General features: G+C 28.9%; 1 protein-coding gene across 2 annotated transcripts in view; it reads right to left on the bottom strand.

The window, feature by feature from the left end:
* The window catches only part of LOC142323437 (dnaJ homolog subfamily C member 25 homolog), a 54167-nt gene extending 39954 nt beyond the window's left edge, over positions 1-14213 (bottom strand). Inside the window, exons 1-3 of one of the 2 annotated variants that reach the window (XM_075363054.1) lie at positions 13730-14213; positions 12425-12566; positions 6991-7179 (exon numbers count right to left, since the gene is read on the bottom strand). In XM_075363054.1, the coding sequence (XP_075219169.1) occupies positions 6991-7179; positions 12425-12566; positions 13730-13844 (446 nt within the window). In that variant the 5' untranslated portion in view covers positions 13845-14213. The remainder of the gene's footprint in view (positions 1-6990; positions 7180-12424; positions 12567-13729) is intronic. The other variant, XM_075363053.1, reaches the window with a different exon arrangement.
* Positions 14214-16448: the final 2235 nt, after the last annotated feature.

Below are 16448 nucleotides of genomic sequence, written 5' to 3' on the forward strand. Positions count from 1 at the left end.
TAAACTAAAGAGGTTAATTCAAATTTAATTTTAAAACAATTTTACATTAAATTTGTTATATTATTAAACTTTCTTTACAGTCTACCTGAGGTAATGTAATGTTTCATTAATGACTGCACAGCACACAACAGAAAGCTACTAGATCACAGAAGCAGAAATGTATAAGTATGTGTGTTATATAAGGCCACTCGTTTTGGCCTACACTTACATTTTATTTCATTATTGATGCTTCATGTAAATTTAATTGCATCAAAATCATCAAATACTAGATGAAATGTAATGGCACTTACCAAGTCAAGTCCCGCCCGGGTAAGGTAGCTACTATTCCCATTAGAGGTATGAAGTTCCTCTGTGAATTATTTCCCCTTTATTCCTTGGATGAGCACCATAGGAATTAGTTCAGCCATTGCTCTGGAAAGTATGCTGACAAGTTAAAAAATTTGTTCCTAGGAATCAATAGAGCAGCTACCTTCTGTGACTGAGCAGCTGTCCAAGGACCTTGACTTATTTCTACAAAAAGCCAAACTAGTGGCTAAGTTACCGACCAAATAAAAGCAATCTGCTATTTCTAATAAATCTAATCTCACCTAAAATCTACCAAGTTTAGCAATATTTTCAATGTTACACCGACATCAGCGAGTTACTGTTAAATGCAAATCAAACTACATCGTAGAATGATAAGAAGAAAAATTACCTCTTGAACTGAATTTGGTGGCTATGAAATAAAAATTTTATTATAATTTAAAATGCAAAGGTACAATGTTTGGAAAATTAATTAAATTTATCTTTTCATACACAAGATTCATTTTTACAATACATGTAAGATACATTAATTAACACAATGTTTCCATTTTCAATGGTATTTTAGAGGAAGATAATGGAATATCAACTTTCCTTCTGTTTAAATTTGTATATATATTGTTTGAGCATAGAGTAGTGAAGCAACTGTTAAACCTTGAAATATTCTTTTGAACCAGTCCTCTACAATTTTAAATATTAGTAGTATAAAATTCTCTATCATCTATGAGTTATGATCAGAATGCAAGCATTTGTCCAGAGAATAAGCCACCAGCATCAAACCCAAATAGATCCACAGCCAAAAGTCAAGGGTGGATTATTGCTATTTAGGTAGGATCGTCTTGTCAGCTCTCAGGAAAGAAATGGTTAATGTACAACCCATTAGACAGAACAATGCAACCTAGTCTAATCAGTCTTCCTAATTCTCCAGTAATAATATTACACAGAAATAAAGTTACTTAAAATAAATAAAAAAATTAAACAAAAATTATTCACTTACTTAAAAAAAGTAATTCTTTAAATCTGGAAAAACTAATATCCAACTACTGTTTTCTTATTCCTACAAAATTATTAGAAAAGCTTTTATGTAAACATATTTTCATATTATTAAAAGCAAAATACCAAACATGTCCCTACAAATTTTCTAACAACCATTCCAGAGCCACAAATTTGATGGGTTTATTTTTTTTTTAAATGGTACACTATTCTCAGGTTACTGTTCAAGTAATGTTATATGTTAGCATCTGATACCACAAGTTTGTTAAATTTAGTTGGTTTGCTTTTTATCTCAATCTATTGGGATCTTTATCATTTATATTGTACTTTTTATTCTGACATACTCATTGTGAAGTTCAGCATCCTATGAGTCCAAATCATAGGTCATTCATTACTCTTTTCAGTTTTCATAAATGATTTAATTACCTAAAAAAGAATTCTAAAGTTCTATACAGTGAAGACAGAAAAGTATTAGGCAAATCTGTACCTATGGATCCAGTCTGATCTTAAAACCTCCATGAAAGATCTTTGGAAAATGGATTACTTTTAAAACACGTAAAATACTCTCTTCATAACTTTCATGAAAAAGAGCTCACCAAATATTTATGTACATTATATAAACAGCATTAAATTACAAATAGAATTTACCAAAACACAAAACTATTCATTTGTAAGATCATGTTTGGAGTAAAGTATGATAGACCTTTTCATCAAGTTGAAATTTTTCCATTAGATATGTTTAATATATTTCAAGTTCAGATCCTCAAAAGTTGTTGTATAGACACACTTCTTTATCTGAGATGATTTAAAGTGGTATAGTGTACATAGCACAAGTAAATTCTATATATATGCAGATATATGTGTGAATGTGAATATGTATGTGTGTGTGTTTATATGTGTAAAATATAAGTAGATTGAATGAACTTCCACATTCTAATGTTTTTAATGAGTCAATAAACTTGTTTTAAATTAGACGAAGTTGTATGAATCATTCTTTTAATAATCAAATTAGGAGACTAAAACATATAATTCCACCATATCAACCAATAAAATTGTAATATCTTCTTAAAAGGTCAGGATGTTTAAAGTCACTTTAGTATTGTCTTTGCACCATTTATTACACAATTTCATTTTGTTTATTTCAATAATAATATCTCAGGTCTTTGATTTTACTTTATAAACAACCTATTTTTAGATTTTATTTTTACCAAACAGGACAGAGTGTTAGTATTACTTATTTTACTGTAACTGGATTTTTTCTTTCCCTAAGTTTATTTTTACATTTTGGTTTATACTCATAAGACATATTTACTCTTGGGTTTAAAAAGGTAAGCTTCACCTTCAAAAGTAATAAAAAAACAATCAAATAATATTATATTACAACAGTCTTTTTGCAATTAATATGAATACTGTTATAGATGAAATGCTAGCATAAAACAAGGTTTTTGGATATCTATAATTTATAAGTATTCATTTAAGATGTCTTCTTTAAAGAAAAATTTTTGAGTATAGAAATAAATTTTTAACATTACTTGAATTTAACTAAACTCCATAATAAAAATTTAAAGCATACAATAGAAGTTACCGCTGATGATTAAATGTAACTTTCAAAACGTTAAAATTAATTTATTAATACAAAGGAAAATGATAGCAACTAAATAAATATAAAATAAGAAGAGCAAATATTTATTTCTCATAAATAAATTTAATGTAACGGTGTAGAATATAATTCTTAAAATTTCAACATTAACAATAAGTTAAATTGAATTAACTTCATAAATAAACACAATAGCCAATCAACGTTAAAGGTATTGTGCTTTAAACAAATTAAAGTGGATACATGCCCCCTCAAAAGTACATCACTGTCTGATACAAATGTTATTTAGATTTTAGATTATAGCAGTTGACAACAATAAACATCAATAACTTTCAAAATCATCTTATAATCTTACCCATTACCGTAATAACACATCTTGCAGTATTTTTTCTCAATAACTAAAGAACTGAATAGTTGTTATGTTGAATGTATTATAAGTATGATTGCTGTGTTAATATACAGCCTTAAAAAAACATTGTGTCAGTAAGCTTTTTTGAATTTGCTGAACAGCACAAAATATTCTTATAATGCAATTTAAAATTCAACAATTGTGATTGTACTAATGCTAACTGGAGAGATTGATGTTAGATTCAGCCACAGATACAAAACATATAAACAGATGATACATACAACAAAATCTTTTGAAAATCAGCTCATAAAAATAGGGCACACACAAAAACATTAACCACAACATGCAAATTTTACAAAAAGCACAAAAAACCAAGATAACAACGTACTTGAATGATATAAAATGCAGAAACACTCTAAACTTGACAAAATAACATACGCAAATAAGCAAAAGAGAATATAAATTGATTACAAACTAAAGGGCTGCCTAACCCTTTTTAAGATTCATCATTATCAATAGTTCTACCAGAAATTCCACTGAAGAGGTGCTGTTAATTAGTTCTGAAAGGAATTTGGAATAAGAGATCCATGAAATTAAAAAGCGAGCCAATTATAACTTTTATTACAAGCTACATGTAAACCTCACCTAAAAGCATAAATACGTGGTAAGGTTTAAATAACAAAATACAAGATCTAGCATGCAAAACACCATTATAAATAAGCATGCCAGTTTTCTTGAAATTTCTGCGATAAGTAGGGAGAAATAAACTCCCGTCAACTTTGCATTCCATTCCATTTTCTTGAAACAAATTTATAGACGGTAAAAACATTTAGGACTGAATCAAACCGTACTATCTAATTCCAATATTTAAACATCCTATTTGATGACAACATAAATACTACTACAAACATTTAATATATCTGCTCTTTCATTTCCCTAACACAATGATAGATCAATTTAAAAAATCTGAACTGAAATAATTATTTTATTTTTCAGTACCAGTTCTGCAGAAAATATTTTTAGTATAAAAAGTGTTGAGGCATAATGTATCTGTGATCCAAGAATGCAGTTGTGGAAAATTAGCACACTATCGCATGAACATAGTATTAAAATACAGCAACCGTGTAAAAAAATCTACATAGACTACAAACCGAGAAAAAATCTATACACAATTTTGCTCAAAAGGTAAATTCTTATTAGCTCATGTGGCTCAGAATTTCTATCTTGAAAATTCACACGCATTCATATTAATAAACTGAACAAATAATTATTTATTTTTTATGTTACATGTAAGAAATTTTACAAGCTTTGTAATGACATTACATTTCCAAATAAAAAAATAATTCCTCAGATGAAATTTCTGTATTATTACTTGTTATTAGGATATAATACAGTAAGAAAATTTGTTTGCATTATGGTACGTTTTTAAAGTACAGGTATTAAACTATAAAATCCTTAAGATTAATAATTTTTATCTTAGAACTGTTTAAAGATAGATGAATTCTAACCGCACCGTTTCAACTTTTTCTTTCAGAGATTTCTCAAAAAACATTAAAATGTAATTTTCTTAAAAAATTATTGAAAGAAATCTGAAAGATTTCTATATTATTAGAAATGTTACCTAATTTAAAAATAATGTTATCGCTATCTGACGTTAAGAAACAAAAAAGAAAAGCTAATTTTTCCTAATATACATTTTCAAATTTTATATTTCCTTTTAAAAATAAATTGTTTCACCATATATGTTTTATAACTTAGCACTTTGCAAATAAAAATTAGGTACGAGATGAATCAAATGAAAAATATGTTAATTACATTTGATTTACTAAAATCATTAAAATTTTTTCAAGTAACTTTCAGTATTTACTAATAATTAAAAATAATTTTATGAAGTAAACAGGCCTTAAAAATACATATAATTTATTTAATGACCTTGTCTATAAAATTTTATGATAATTTTTATATAGTGCAATCATATTTGGGGAGTGGCAATACCTGCTGAAGTAGCATACTAATAATATGGTAAACTGAACATATGTAGCAGATTTTGCTCAGACATCAAAATTTAGTAAGTAATCATTTTTCTGAAGTGAAAATATAATTGCATTCCACTATCGTGACAAGATGGAAAAGACAGACCTCTTCTCATGTAAAATCAGAACAAGTACAAACCTATCCCAACTGGAAAGCAAAAGAAAATAATAAGTATAAAATGTCAGCCAGAATAGAAAAAAGGGTGTCAAGGTCAACAAAACTGTGAATAAACCACAGAGTATGCTGAATGCAACCCTCAAATATTGTGAAAACAAAACAATCAGAAGAAAAGATTCAAAAATCAAAATGCATAACATAATTACTGTTATTCACAATTCAAATGACTGAAAAGTAATTTTAAATAGATCCTAACCTTAAAAATCTTATTTTTAAGGTTAGGAGTTTAAATTCTTGAAAAATAATAACAAAATTAATAAAATTTATAATAGTTTTAATTATATCGGCTGATGATAAAAATCCTTTAAAAAACATTTAAATGTGTTTTTTGTAAAATATGTTCTGAAAAGTCAATCCAATGAAAAGAATGATGAATATCAAATTCAAATCACTTTGCAACTAAGATTCAAAGGTATTTATTTATTACTTACTTTATGCAGCAAAAAACAAGCAGCAGGATGCATTACAAAAACTTATTCATAATGAGAACGTACTCAACTCATGTATATGAACCTAATTAAAACTTGAGCGTTAATGTTAGAAAATAGAAATATTAATCCATTAAAATACACAAGTTTTAACTGTAATACAATTTTACTTACTTTGAGGATAGGCTGAAAAATAATACACAAACTTTATTTTAACAAAAAGTATTAAAAATGATTAAACACAATTTTACTACAAACCTAAATAATTACACGGTAACCATTTATTCAAATAAGACTTTTTCCAACACATGACAAGTTACCCCATATGAACAAAGAAAAATTTGTTTAAAATTATTAAAAATGAAAAACAAACAGTTTTCAAATTAAATGGAAATTTTTATTTAAAAGGGCAACCTTTTGGAGCAAATTATCAATTTCAATCTAGTTACTGGTGCACTCAGAATTTGATCTTGATTAACAAATAACATTAGAGGGATTTCCTAACCTTTTAGATAGACACCATTCACTCACTCTCCAGTACGTTTTTTGAGAGTAAAATAGTCTTCTTTAATCAGTTTACTGTTATAAAATTTCAAACCCCAATTTACCATTCTTCCATCAATAGTTTCCCTGCTCTAAGCAGTTTATAAACAACATTGAATTTCAGTAGCTATAATGATTTCATTCGGCAAAAATTCAGTTATTAGATGCTATTTTAATTCTATAGACATTGCAAATGTCAGATTTTAAATACTGATCATGAACAGTTGCAGTAAACCAAAGAACCTTTATAAAGATAAATATATATATATATATATATATATATATATATATATATATATATGCATATAGAGGATATGCTTACCCTGTTATACATTCAAATTAGAAAACTTTAAACTTTTAATTTGTTATACATTCAACCATTAGAAAAGTGAGCCTATATATCACTTTTCAGCCAACCCTCATATTATTACCTCCTTATTATTACCTGGAGGTTATTAAATCTCCAGAGATATGTTATGAATGCTGTTAGAAAGAAAAATCTTAAAGTATGGAACTGCCTTCATTAAAGATACAAAGTAATAATTTCTAAAAAATAATTATTTCCTTACCTTTTCCACGATGTATAATACTGTATGGCAGAAATAATAGATATAGTAACAGCAATAACAATTCTAACATCTACCTTAGGAGCCACTCGTCTCGAGTAATATCTGTAATAATGGCTATAAAATTGTTCAGGATGATCCAACATATAATCATAATCGTTTCTACTCTCATCATCCTTTAATATTTCATATCTAAAATAAAACCAAAGAATATTTAACATTTTTTTCTGAACAAAATAACATGTTACCTGCATAACAAACATTCACTGAGATATGAAAAATCACTTCATAATATGACACATGGTTTTTTTTTTTTTAAGTAATCTGTAATATATCTAATTAACTGTAAGAAGTTCTATAAATCACTGACGTTAAATAAAACTGGAAGGTTTCAATTCAGCTGAGTGAATGGATATGCTTGACATTTATTGGTAGTGAATGTCGCAGTGTCACCGTAAATGAATAACATAACAAATGTTACCCTAAAATAAAATGTTTCATATATATATATGAAGAATCCTTTCTAGATAAGAGTATATTAATTTGTTACAGTACACTATCTGTCCCAGTTTTTATTATGAGTCTGATCATGTAAAGCATGATATTAACTGCTTTTCGTAAAGAAACAATGTTCATTATACAGCTGGTCCCTGTAATGAATAGAGTGAAATTGTCACCTGCAGAGCTGAGTATCTTCTGCTATATCAATGGGTTGGTATGCTGATATGTAATATGTTTGGATCAGTGAAGATTTCAACTGGAAGTCGTTTTACTTCTATCTTTCTCAAGTATGCCTGGCACGGGATACTTGTTATCTTGGGAATGGTTATGCCAATTTCAGAACGATTTTAATCTCATATCAGGTAATTTATAATCTTTTTTTGGTTATGGTGGCCAACATACAAATACATAATTGAATAAACAATTCTGTTTTGTACTAGTGGGTATTTCTTAATACACTTTCAAACAGATCAAAAAATGTTTGAAAAATGATGAATTCTCAGAAAACACATTTAGGAACCAGTAAAATAATTATTATAGCATAGCAAAGCACTTTATATATAAAGTATCACATATATTTGAAGTATAGTAAATCAGAGATGAAACATTTTACGTTACCGTGGTCACCGCCACATAACAGTAAATGTTATGTTAAGGTTTACTAAGAAACATTTGGAGTTTGTATTGAAATTGTAAGAACTGGAAATGAAAATACTAAAATGTCTAAGTCAGATTAACAATTTTTTTCAAATTCAAGAAAGCATACTGAAGGCAAGAAATAATTCACACAGAAAACAATACAGAAATTTTGTTACAAAATATTTTGTAACAAATACAGCAAACATGGAAATGTAAAATGTTTTATTCGATGCAATAAAATATAAATTTAAAAAATGATGTTCTACAATCAGAACAATGTAGATTACTCAGGACTAATTCGTGTATGATCACAGGGTTTGAAAAGAGGAGCATTTTCACTCAGATGATGAATATGATCATCTTTTATGAAATAGGATCAGACTGTAAAAAAGATTATGGTTACTTTAGATAGTTACTTTTGCACTCTCATTTTGACAGCATCCCAGGAAAGTAAGTGGGGTTGTAATGACAAAAAAGATGGAAATGACACCAGATTGGATATTAACAATCCTAGATGGCAGACTACATTTGCTGTTTAAAAAGCGATGACCCTTGACAAGACAATAATGCAAGTCCACTCCTTTGTTTTAATTTAAATTAATATTTACACCAGAAAATATTTGCCTAAGGTATTTTTAAGTAGCTGGGGAGCACTATACTAAAAATTAAAAAAAAAAAAATTGATTTTTGAATTTTGGCGCCATAGCCTTCTGTATCTTCTCCTGTGTAATTTCATATAAATACTATGGTTTTATGCTAAAAATTAAGAAAGTTATATGGGTTTTTATGAAGTAATATCAGGGTGAGAAATTTACTAAACAACTTTACAGAGTAAATGTTTTGACAAAACTTTTATTTGTCAGAACAATTTTATTTTTTGAAACGTAGATTGTTTTGTGTTACAAAAGTTGGCAGTGTAGCACCTGTTATTTATATGGCCAAATATAAGGTTAGTTTGTTATTTTACTGTTGTGTTTTTCTGAAAAGTTTTTGAAAGGTCTGGTGAGAAGTTGTGATTGAAATATTAGTATTAGGGTGGTGTGCGGTTTATTAGGTCTATTTTTTATAATGCCTAGACAAAAAATAAGTTATAAAACTAAAAAAGGAACTTTCCATGGCAACAGATACATGAAGAAAGATCTATCTGAACCTATTCCAGGTACTTCTAAAGATAAACTGCACACTCCTGTCAGAAGTGCATCGTCACAGAAAAAATCCCCTTAACAAAGTTCATCCTCAAAAAAATTCAATTCCACAAATATTATGACTGTAGCTGAGGGATAATTATATTTTTGATTTTTCAATTGTTAGTAGTGCTATTAAAAATTTTGTTGGATGTAAATTTTGTAGTGGAAAAGAGTGAATTGAACTGAATATTATGGTCAAGTAAAGACATGGATTAGCAGTTAGTGTTCAAATGAAATGTTCTATTTATTTAAAATTTAGTAAGTTTTATAGTTCTTCTAAGTGTGCTAATGGTAAGTTTGATGTAAATATGAAATTAGCCTATGCAATGAGAACAATTGGCAAAGGGTTTAGCGCTTCTAAAATGTTTTGTGCCTTGCTTGATTTACCTCAGCCTACCCAGAAATATCATGAGTATAATAAAAAAACTCTTGAAAATGTTAGAAATATGTACTTAGGACGACTCCATGACAACAGCTACTGAAGAAGCTGACACTGAAAATAATGATTCTCGTGACCTAGCCATAGGTCTGAACAGATCTTGGCAACGTCAAGGTCACAAATTGTTGAATGGGTTTGTCAGTGTAATCAGTTTTGATACCGGAAAAATTCTTGTTTCAATGCACTCCAAATAATATCAAACATGTTTATTATCAAAAGACAAGGAAGTGTTAGACAGACATTTTTGTATGAAGAACTATGAAGGCGCCAGTGGTGGCATAGAGATGGTTGGAACTCTTCAGATATTTGAAAATTCAATTCAACATAAGATACGTTATCTAAAATATCTCGGAGATGAAGACAGCAAAGGATTTATGAAAATAATTGAAGACAAGCCATATGGAAATGATATTATCATAGAAAAACTTTAATGGGTGGGCCATGTTGGAAAAAGAATGAGAAGAAGACAGAGATTTGAAAAAAGAAATGAAAGGTTAGAAATTAGCTATGGAAAAGTATTGTGAGGAAAACATATACTCACCAATGTACAAATAGGTAAATTTCAAACCTATTATGGGTTGGCTATAAGAAGAGTTGGGTCAAATCTTGAAGAAATGAAAAAAATGTTTGGATCATATACTTTCATCGGATTTTTCAACAGATGAATCTTCGGCTCACAGTTTGTGCCTAAAAGGTGAAGACTCCTGGTGTCAGTACAAAAAATGTCAGTCACTGAAACTTAATTACCAGCACAAAAACAGCTTACCAGTACCTGTTATGAATGCAATCAAAGAAAAATATAAATATAAAATATAAAGCTGACCCTGCTCTGCTAAGTAAATGTCTTCATGGCTGCACACAAAACAATAATGAAAATTTTAATAATGTAGTATGGTAAAAAATACAAAAAAATCTACTTGTTAAGCTAATGACTCTTAGAATAGATGTGTTTGATGCAGATGACATTTAATGATTGTAATAGCAGCAAATCAGACATCTATAAGAGATTAGGGTTAAAACTTTTTGTGCAGTCAGTAAAGGCAATTCAGAATATGGATATTTTGCGTGTAAAAAGATTCAGAAAGCAATGGAGAATGTCACAAAAAAAGCTAGAATACAGAGAAAGAAGAGGAAGTTATTTGAGGTGAAAGGAGAGTCTGATGAGGATCCAGACTACGGTGCAGGGCAGGGTAAGTCATAGTTTACGGTCAATTTCCTGTAAGTTAATTTTTTTTTTACAAAGGTACAATTATCTCAAATACTATTTGAGGTTGAAATTTTTCCAGCATGTTCCCTAGTACATATGTGATGTATGGAACTAAAATTATTGCTGTTCTACTAATAAGTCGAAAACTAAAATTAAAAAAATGTATAAAAAATAACATTTTTTTGCGTTTCACTAAAAAATTTCAAACTGTTATTTTTAGTTCAAAGTTAATAATTCTAATTCCAAGTACTAAAGAAATGTCAAAGATAAGGCATAAAAATACTGAAATCTATAACCCAAATGGTTTGTTAGAAACGTACTTCAATATACCAAATTTAACATGCACTAGGTAGGGAGTATGGAACTCCCCTTAAATCAATACAATTTATTTTTAAGTTCAATACTCACATCAGTGAAATTTTCTCCTATTTTTAACATTTTATGTACTCTGTAGTAAAAATTTTACATAATGTGAACTAGAAATACTTATATACATTCATTTCAGTTCTGCATAAAATCATTACATATTAGGTAATATGGGAGCTTAGTAAACAAACTTGAATTCAGGACACTAAAATTATGTTTAGCCACCTGCTGAACTTTATACAGCAGACAAAACTTTACTTCATGAGCCTTTATTATTATTATTTAACAGACTTAACTGACAAATGCATTTATCAGTTTTTTATCCAACTAGGTAGGCAAACATTGCACAAATAAATATGGTAATTAAAAGATGATTTATATTAATATATATATTCTTTTCAAAAAATAACTGACCACAGAACATTATAACAAAAATATCTCCTTCAACAGAGATGAATGACCCTTGTTACACTTAGCCAACTTCTTTCTCACTGTTCAAAACATTTGTAATTATGTTGTTTTAGAATGGAATTTTGCTGTGTCATCAATATTTTCTGTAATGTCATCTCAGCTCTCAAATTGCATCCCTTTTAGTTCAAGGATAACCAGAAATCAGTGGAAGTCATGTCCTGAATAGTTTCTCTGATGTCGGAATAACTAATACATCTAAATAATAAAAAATATTTTTGTTCTTAAATACACTTCTATCACACGAACAATAATTCTGTTAAAAAACTTTTATATTTATAAAAATTTTGAATCAAATGAAACAAAGTTTTTTATAAATTAAATTTTGAGTCTAGAGTAGAATTACTTTTAAAAAAATATGATTCCCATAGTTGAGAAACCAGATTTTACACTATTTTGTGATCTATTTGAGTCAGATCATCTGCTCACCCAATACTGATATATTATTGAAATTTTTGTCACATGGCAAAATCAGAAACAAAAAACAAGAAAAATAATAAAGGCACACTGGATATATTGCAAAATGTAGGTGTGGGTTCTGGAAGCAAATTTTCACCAGATTTGACCACCAAAAAATTGTGCAGAGGCAGAATTCCTAATGTTATATTTATCCACTACAAATTCACTTACGCATTTGCCACCCTCTTGAAATTGTTCTCAGCTTCTATTTTAACTTCCACATCTCTGTGCATATCAGGATGATACATTTTAGCAAGTTTCCTGTACTGTTTAGCAATTTCACGTTTAGTTGCTTCTCTTGTAATACCCAGAACTGAAACAGAGATGATTTTTATAGTCCTTCAGTTGTTTTATCTTATTCACTAAGTTTAAAAAAAACAATAAGATCAAAACTATTCATTTTTCACATCATTCACAACCCATAATAATTGAATATTCCACATCAGTATCAATTTCATTAAACAAAACATAAAAATCAAGCTTACTGCATTATGCTCCACAAAATATGTACAAAAATGAAGATAGGTATCATAGTTATTAGATATAATAGCTGTTTGTATGAAATAACTATAGAAATTATATACTATATAAATTACTATTTACTATTTGATAATAGTTATCATTCAAAAATACATAAAAATTTAACAGTAACATAAATAACCTTATCATTATCATAATTAAAAAAGTACAGTAGATGGACTTCACTAAGCTGAATCCCTGAGTGGTAATTTTCTTTATAAATGAGGATGTTAAAAGTATGCAAACATACGAATGTAAAAACAAAATTACTCAAACCTTCATTAGCCAGAAAAACAGAATTTACATACATTACAGGATGATGAATAGAATCTAAGTCCGATTAAAAGGTTAACCTACAAATTAGTAGTCTACTCACAAGTAACTTAAACTTTAATCAGCAAAGAAGTAAAGGCATAATCATATATGTTCTTTAACTTTTTTAAAAAGTTATCATAATTTGCATCAATAAGGGTTTTAGTTCCTAACTCGGTATTTAAAACAAAAACAAAATAAAAACGAAGATTAAGAAAAATAATTACGAGTAGTAAAAAGGTATTCAGAGAATGTAACTTAAAAAGAAATGGAACTTTTTTAACATAATTGCTTTTATAAGTTAAAGACTCCCATTATTATTAAACTTAACAACACGTTGAGGATAAGATCTACTTAACCTCAACAAGGATAAATTTCTGCTTATCCAGCATAAGAGTTCAGTTACTTTACGATTGCGATAATATAAACGTAGGTAACGCAAAATACAATATTTTAATAAATCCTCAAATATGTATATTTTAGAAACGCCGTTTGTTCGGTTTCCAAAAAGGCCAATGTTATCCTTTTTTTCTTAAAGAAAACAAATTTTTCTTAGAAACGTTCTAACAGTAACATTTTCAGAAACAGAGTAACCGGGTCTACAAACATGATTATAAAAGTAAAAACCATTAAATATGAACTTACCATCATAACAATTTTCTTTTCCACAATATAATCCTTCTAACATAGTTTGTGTTTCACAAATAAGTGGAAATATTACAAATAATACTAAATAAATCGTTTCAGACTCAAACTTCATGGTTGGTTGCAAACAATAACTCCTGTCTATTACGATATACTTAATCCACAAATCAGATCTGTAACCTAAGCACGGATCGTTGTCTTCCTGTTTTAAAGTTTAAAAAAAGAAAAGAAGAGTAAATAATATATTTATATCAACATTTTCACACAGTTACAAAAGTACTGATAATCATTGTCTACGTTATCCTTTAGACAGAAATAATCACGAAATAATTTTGATAACCTTAGCACTTTCAGAGAACACTCCCAAACAATCCAATCATTTCATCTGAATCGTCTGCTAGAAGCAGCCTAAAATGCACACGTGCTAACTCACCGAGGGAACGCCACGTAGACCAGTTTCGGCTCGCGGTTCGACCCGTACTACTTGTCCGTGAAAAATGACCCCCGTAGCTAAGAGTAAAATCCAGCCACTTCTTGCATCTTAACGAGCAAAAACTTTTGTTTAGAATTATTTTTATCCTTAACAAAAATAATACATCTGCAGATGAGAAATAAATTCACTATTTTATTTTTATATAAGACATAGCCAGGCTTAAACATCGTTTGAAAATGTAGCATAACGGTATTTCCACAATATAAAAGAACTAATAACATCTTTATTTCTTGATAGTAATAAATAAATTTTATTTTTGTACAAGAGTGCACCAATTTTTTTGTTAAAATTAATTTAAATAAATCACATTTAAACCAACCGGACAATTTTAATTTATATCAAAACGTCGGTCACTGTTTTAGTTTTGAACTATTCACCATGCTTTCTCACCAGTGTGTATAATGATCTTAAAAAAGGAAACTTTGTACTCTGGATTGAATTCAATAGTCTGAAATATTCAAACAAGAATAAAATAATAGGAACTATTACACAATCCGAATTATTGCTGCCTGAAAGAAGTAGGATTAAATCATTTTTATATATTAGACTGGATCATAATAAAAAAGAGTAATTACTGTTAACAAATCCAAACGAGCGGATGATGAGAAAACTACCACACGTCTTCATCAATATGTTGTCACGCGCTTTGAAAATACTCCGTAATTTACAGACGAATAAAACGCGTAGTTGAAATTGTAGTAATTAAAGACCAGTTTTTAAAAGAGACATACCCCTTCTAATCCTAAAAATCGTTTTGTTCCCTGGTATCCTGGTGATACCAAGAAGGCAATTCTAGTCATTTCACTAATTTTAGAAGATAAAATTGGAAAACATAAAGCCATATCATTAACTCCATCCGCCATTTTCCTTTTCAACAGAACTACCAACATTAAAAAGTTTACCAACATTAATTAAAAAGTCACCATATCTTAGTCATTCTAGAATACTGAATTATTTCCACTAGAGGCGCTTTGTATAGGTCGTATGTATCATTGGCGCACAACAAGGGGAGGTCTTCAAATGGACGATTAACATTATTATATGATAAATTTGCTGATGGCACACAAGACTTTTCCTACAAGATATAAGAAGGAAGAGAACTGTTAAAGGTTTAAATATTTTTTGCTACTGTGAAATTTCCTTTCATTGTCCCAATGATTTTCACAACAATCTTCCATGGACTTGGTTTCGATTATTATGAAAAAGGTTTATCTACTGTTTTGTCGGTTTGTTTGACAAACAACATTTTCCTTCGAATATTGACCATCTTGATGTGCTCCAAACTACAGGGATAAGCAGCCCATTGGATTGATTGCTACAAAGAGTTACACCTGATTTGGAAGGGATTCTGCAACCTCTCTAACTGTTATTTCAGGATTCATTGATACACCACAAACATTATGTTGGAACTGTATAATCGTAAAACATGAGAACTATTGAAACACTTTTATTATAAAAATTGTTTTATGATTGATGACAGCGCATGACACCAAAACCACCGAAAATCAAAAGTTAGTAGAGCAGTTACAGTCCTTCATCTCATGATATTACAACTCTCCCATACCTTCATTTGACAACTTCTTTTATAATCAATGGCAGTTGAACGGTACATGATAGATCAACCACTTTTCAAAAGCAAAGGAGATAGCAACAGAAGTACTCAGGTACCAAGATCTATTCCTGTATAGAGAAACATTTTCATTGTGACTGTCCAGTAAAAGAGAAATCAGTTTCAGCCTTCTCTGGATTCCACTGCAACAACCTAAACTACACTCAAGAGGGCCTGTAATATAACATTTGTATGAACTATGAGGTATGTATGAAGTGGTTTCTTGGCAGCTTCCTTCTTCTTGGAAACTTTAAATAAAATTAGGCTAAAGTATTAACAGACTTGCATTAAATGTCTATAACAGTTTTGTAATAGTCAATCAGTTTATAAACAATTTTTATTTTTATACCATTTAAATGAATAATAGGGGATACAAAGTTTTTTACAAAAATACGCCTTAAATTAGTCACCATTTTTCTGCAGATTTCATTACACATTTACAGCATTTTAATAATTAAATTGGTACATACTTGCAACATTCTCCCTTAAGGAAATACTTATTTTAGATTATTAAAATTAAAAAAAAAATTCTGAAAGTGGTATTTCTTATTTAAATTTATCAATTTCAATGCAATAACAAATTTTGTTTCAGTTATACTAAATCTTAAGAAATAGGG

The sequence above is a fragment of the Lycorma delicatula genome, chromosome 4, assembly GCF_047948215.1.
Source record: "Lycorma delicatula isolate Av1 chromosome 4, ASM4794821v1, whole genome shotgun sequence".
NCBI lineage: Eukaryota > Metazoa > Arthropoda > Insecta > Hemiptera > Fulgoridae > Lycorma > Lycorma delicatula.